General features: G+C 45.6%; 1 protein-coding gene across 1 annotated transcript; it reads left to right on the top strand.

Moving 5' to 3' along the window:
• Window positions 1-4,525: 4,525 nt before the first annotated feature.
• Window positions 4,526-5,959, top strand: rnf26 (ring finger protein 26; the record flags this gene model as incomplete). The annotated part of the gene is made up of 1 exon (XM_039762435.1): window positions 4,526-5,959. A coding segment is annotated over one exon (1,359 nt), but the record flags the coding sequence as incomplete, so codon positions are not given.
• Between the last annotated feature and the right edge of the window lie 255 nt (window positions 5,960-6,214).

Genomic DNA, 6,214 nt, shown 5'->3' with positions numbered 1-6,214 from the left:
GGATGTTTTCAACTAAATTAAAGTCAAAAACACTTCATGTTTGGTTACATATCCCTGGCTTGCAGTAACTGCATCAAGCCTATGAACTTCAACCAATCAGTTTAAAACACAGCCTCTGATATTATAAAGCAAGAAGTGTATGAAAATGTACTTGAGAACTCTGCCATTGTGGAAAAATAGACACTTGGTTGTCTTGATGCATGTTTAATAATCCAGGTAAGGACATTCTAGAAAGCTGATTCTGTCCATCACTCATCCAAGTGACTTTCTCAGTCTCAGTTGACTGCAGGTTTCTCCAACTTTATAAACAATACCTTGGCCTAATGACCGAACCAGTCCCAGTGACTAACAATGGGCCGTGTGATCAATGATATGCAAATTGTCCATTGATCAATGGCCATGAGTACCATTCACAGAGAGTTGGGGAATGGCTGTGATGACCGCATTGTAAGATGGTGAAAGATGTACCCTTAGGTCCCCTCCTCGGTTCAGAGATGGTCGTTCCTTTTTCACGTAAATGGCCTCTTTGACTCCTCGCTCAGATTGTTTCCTGGTGACCTATGCTGTTGTCCAATGCTGTTCACCATAGCCTTTTTCTTTTAATCTCTGTTCTGTATTAAAACATGAGATTATTTTTTTTTTCTTTGCTGTCACTACAAACAACAGGTAGCCTCTATTTAAAAAATGTAATTTCTGGGCAGAGTAGTGCTTTGTATATTTAGTTTTGATTGTTTCTCCATGAAAAAAAACATGGACTTGGAAAAGGCATTCGACCGTGTCCCTCGGGGAATCCTGTGGGGGGTGCTCCGGGAGTATGGGGTACTGGACCCCCTGATAAGAGCTGTTCGGTCTCTGTACAACCGGTGTCAGAGCTTGGTCCGCATTGCCGGCAGTAAGTCGAGCCCGTTTCCAGTGAGAGTTGGACTCCGCCAGGGCTGCCCTTTGTCACCGATTCTGTTCATAACTTTTATGGACAGAATTTCTAGGCGCAGCCAGGGTGTTGAAGGGGTCCGGTTTGGTGGACTCAGGATTGGGTCACTGCTTTTTGCAGATGATGTTGTCCTGTTCGCTTCATCAGGCCGTGATCTTCAGCTCTCTCTGGATCGGTTCGCAGCTGAGTGTGAAGCGGCTGGGATGAGAATCAGCACCTCCAAATCCGAGAGCATGGTCCTCAGCCGGAAAAGGGTGGAGTGCCCTCTCAGGGTTGGGGGAGAGATCCTGCCCCAAGTGCAGGAGTTCAAGTATCTCGGGGTCTTGTTCACGAGTGAGGGAAGAATAGAGCGTGAGATCGACAGGCGGATCGGTGCGGCATCTGCAGTGATGCGGGCTCTGCATCGGTCTGTCGTGGTGAAAAAGGAGCTGAGCCGTAAGGCAAAGCTCTCAATTTACCAGTCGATCTACGCTCCTACCCTCACCTATGGTCATGAGCTATGGGTAGTGACCGAAAGAACGAGATCGCGAATACAAGCGGCTGAAATGAGTTTCCTCCGCAGGGTGTCTGGGCTTTCCCTTAAAGATAAGGTGAGAAGCTCAGTCATCCGGGAGGGGCTCAGAGTAGAGCCGCTGCTCCTCCAAATCGAGAGGAGTCAGATGAGGTGGCTCGGGCCTCTGATCAGGATGCCTCCTGGACGCCTCCCTGGTGAGGTGTTCCGGGCACGTCCAACCGGGAGGAGGCCCCGGGGAAGACCCAGGACACGCTGGAGGGACTATGTCTCCCGGCTGGCCTGGGGACGCTTTGGGATTCTCCCGGAAGAGCTGGAAGAAGTGGCCGGGGTGAGGGAAGTCTGGGCCTCTCTGCTTAAGCTGCTACCCCCGCGACCCTACCTCGGATAAGCGGAAGAGGATGGATGGATGGATGGATGGATGGATGTTTCTCCATGAACAACAGGTCCCAGTGACAGCAGACTCCCTGAAAGGTGCTGTGCTGGGCCCATTTACACACAGCCACACTCGGGCTCACAACCTTCAGTTAACCTGACACACAAGTCTTTTGGGATGTTGGAGGAAAATTCACATGGACACAGGCAGGACATGCAAACACTGCAGGGACAACAGCTAGATGTTGTTTTCAGGCCTAGGATTCTGGATCTGTGAGGCAGCAGTGCTAACCTCTGTCGATTGTGTAATTGTTCATTACAGAGTGCACTCAAACATTACACACACCTGCAATTCCTCACACTGGGCCAGTTTAGAGACCCCATTCAATCTAATCAGCAGCTCTATGGGGCCTGGGAGGGAAGTCACACAGATGGAGGAAGAGCATGCAAACTCCACCTTAACACAGAACACACTGGGAATTTGAACCCAGGGCTCTAGAGCTGTGAGCACTGCTAACCACTCATTGTGTCACGATGCTGCCAAGGTAGAAATTCATTCATTTTGTTCTTATACTTCAAGCCTGTTATGAAGACGGACTCAGAAGGGCTTGCACAGAATTACAAAATATGAAAGAGTTATATACTGTATGTAAGCATAAAGATGCCAGTCTGTAAGATTGGAGTGATAAATAAATCCCCCACCCAATAATCCTCCATCATACACCATCTTACAATCGTCTGACAGAGGCTGTGGATCGCAGACTTCTTTTGTCAGATGTCTTCTGGTCACGGCATTCATGAGACTCAGCCTCCCAGCAATGGGCAGCCAGCAATGATGCTGATATTTTATGGCACAGTATCTATGAAATATGAATAGTAATGGAAAAATAAGGCTAATTACATTTTTTCACATCCTGAGAACTTGTGAATTACTTTTAAGTACATGAAATGAGGGCATGAAATTGTACTTTGAACACATATAAAGCTTGATATCCACCGGCATGGTTAGAGAAGATCTGTCAGGTTTTTATTCAGATCATTTTTATCCACCAGATACCTTCAGATAATTTTTACAGTACAGGACAGAACATATTACCACTCATTTTTTTTTATGGAACTTGTGTTATGTCCAATATTTAGCAAAGTACTACTAGTCAGGCTACCCAGTATTTTATTTTTTATCTGTAACACTTTTGCATTCCGTGCCTGAAAACTGAATAAAGGAAGGGAATGAGAGCCCTTGAAGGATGTCTTTTTGGATGTAAATTGAACGGCAGCAGCATTTCCCTTTTAATAAATCAGTGACTGCTTTATGGAGTGCTGCCTCCTGTTCCTCTGCATCATAGCAATAATTAACAATAGATCAGATTTTTACTACATGAGCATAAATCAAGCTGAGTGAGGCCAGACAACCCGCCGGCCTGAGCAGCTGGCAATGCACAGACACAAGGAGCTTGTTCTGACCGTCAAGAGCTTTCCATACAAGTCCTTATGGATGTATTTTAAGCAGAGTGGCAGAGATCCTGTTTTTCAAAAAGATTGTCAGTCAAAGCAGAAGTTGGTACACTAAGAATAGAGACCACTAGCAAAAGTTCACGGGGAAAGAGTAAAGCTGAAGATTAAAACCAGGACTGGAACAAAATTGAGATGCTCATGCACTAAGTTTCCTATATAGTCTTACCTTTATTTCTACACAAAGTTTAGACACCCTTAAAACTGTGGTCAGGGTCAGGGGTCCTGTCTTCATTGTCTGACGTCTGTCACTTAGAAAGTGAGAAATCCAAAGACATTCTGTGATGGCCAGTGTGATTTTCAATGCTGTCATGTACTGGGCTGATTACAGCACTTTAAGAAAGGCCTGCTGAATTAACAAGTTAATTAAAAGCACAGACTTAATTATGAGATGCTCTCTCAACTTTATAATGCCATACTCTGTCTGTGACTGCTCTTTTATCCTTAGCCAATCAAACGTTTTCTTATTTTTTAGTATTTCTGGTGTATATTTGTTTGGTATATTTACTTGTCTGTCGATTCAACTTCTGTAAAAATTTAAATTTCCCACATGGGACAAATTAACATCAATCAATCAACAATCTATATATCTATCTATTATATAGTGCCTTTCATATCTATCTGTCTATCTCTGCCTATTATATACGATAGTACCTTTCATATCTATCTATCTATTATATAGTGCCTCATATCTATCTATCTCTGCCTGTTATATACGTTAGTACCTTTCATATCTATCTTTCTATCCATCTTGGCCAAGCAGAAGAGTGCACGTCTGGGATCGACTCGTCACTCCTGCCGGCTGCCTGGCTTGTCTGGAACGAGATGCTCGATGATCCTTTAGTCAAGGCTGTTAGCGTCACACATTGCCGGAAGCCGCGCAAATATTCGGTTGGCGGAGGAGGAGACGCTGAAGTTTAAAAAGTTTTGCCTCCGCCTCCTCGTAGAGCCCAAACGACGAATTTGTGGAACTGCCGTTGAATCGGATGGCTGTTAACGTTTCGGTCCACTTAAATATGCCGTGTGAAGTGACGGAGTTTGTGGTGTGGTCGCCGACTGATTAGATTTGAAGAGTGTGTTGCTGTCACCAGCAGGTCGCCCCGGCGGCCCGTATGTGTAACTAATGAAATCGCATGCTGCAGATGGGGAACTGAAGGACTGTCCCCCAAGGTAGGAGACCCGCAGACCATGCGTGAACGCGTAGACTGCTGGAAACGATGGGCCTCATCTACTGCATTTTCAGCATCGTCAGCAGGACCTTTGAAGTACTGCACTTCTTGCTGGACCTGAATTTCTGGATCGTGTCGTCACTGCTTAGTGCGATCTACTTTGTTTACAACCTTCCATCGCTGCTTATCGCCGGAGTGATAAAATGCTGGAACCTTGCCTTTTTCTATGTGCTGGCATTAGGAGAAGCCGTGCTGGCCACCGTGCAGACCTGGCTGGGCATGCTGGGAGCCTGGCTGCGTCTGTTCGGTGGTTTCCTCGAAAGCCTCAAGATGATTGGCAATCTGTTCACTTACGTCGTGTTCCGCAGTAAAGAGCTGCTTCACAGGGGGTTGCTGTCGGGCCAGTCCTTCATCCGACAGTTTTGTGAAGGCTGTGGTATTGCCGTCAGCTTGATCGTCTACTTTGTAAACACCATGGTCAACATGTTGCTGATTGGAATGCAGAATGTGTTTGGTATGGCCCTTACTACTTGGGAGACGGTGGCAGAGCCAATGCTCAGAACTCTACAGGCTGCCATTGTTGTTTTTCATTCCTTGTCAAGCAGTATTGTGGGCATAGCAATTCTGTTATGGACCCCATGCCAGCTGGCCCTGAATTTTCTCCATTCCCTCAGCCAAATTTTCATCAGTGTCTTTGTGCTTAACTTGTATGGGCTGGTGCTCACACTGGCCATTGTAGTCTTCACTACACTCTACTTAAACCCCGACTTGCCACGCCGGGGGGCAGACCGCACTCTGCAGTATATCAGCAGCATTCCTTGGTTATTGCGACTTCAGACGACGGCACAGAGGCTCTATTTGCTAACTCTGGCTCGTGCACAGGCTATACTAGAGTCAGAGGTCTGGCAGCGGGCACCTTGGCCTGGAAGCCAAGCTGCCCGGGGTAGGGTCAGAAGGCAGAATGCAAATGAGGTTGGCATTGCACCGGCTGGACCACAAAGACCTCAAGTTATGCCAGTGGTAATGAATGATGCACCGCAAGGTCAGGAGATTATCAATTTACAACGGATTAATAATGTTGATCCTCTGCTTGGTTGGGAAGGACCCATGACCTCAGCTGCAATCTCTACCACAAATAGGCCTTCAATGAAACTTGCTTCTAGTGAACCAGAACCAGACACACTTTTGTCTCTCCTTAAGGAGCACGAGGAGAGGAAAAAGTGTGTTATTTGCCAAGACAGTGTCAAGACAGTCCTGCTTCTTCCCTGCAGGCATTTATGCCTTTGCCGAGCCTGCACCAACATTCTACTGAATCAGCCTGTCTATCAGCACAATTGTCCTCTATGCCGCCAAATGATTTTACAGAACATGGATGTATATCTGTGACATTTACCTTTTTTTTTTTTTTTTATAAATGTCAGAAATGTTCTTTGTAAATAATACAAATCTCAGGTGTTTTTTCTTTTCTTTTTTTTTTTTAGAATGGGATGATGATTATAGTTTAGCCTTTTTTTTTCTTTCTTTAATACCTTGCTGGCATTTGCACATATTTCATGCCCCCTGCTCTGGTTACAGCAGGACTAGTGCATGTCATTTGTTACTGAGAGGCCATGCTTGAAATTCTCATTTGCACCTTCTAAATGTGTGCCTGTTTGCTTTCTTGATACACAGCAATTATTTGGCAAAAGGAACACCAAATCTCCCCATATTCAGGTT

This window comes from Polypterus senegalus, chromosome 9, assembly GCF_016835505.1.
Source record: "Polypterus senegalus isolate Bchr_013 chromosome 9, ASM1683550v1, whole genome shotgun sequence".
In the NCBI taxonomy this organism is placed as follows: domain Eukaryota; kingdom Metazoa; phylum Chordata; class Cladistia; order Polypteriformes; family Polypteridae; genus Polypterus; species Polypterus senegalus.
The sequence above is the reverse complement of the archived record's forward strand: the minus strand, read 5'-3'. Positions and strand labels throughout refer to the sequence as shown.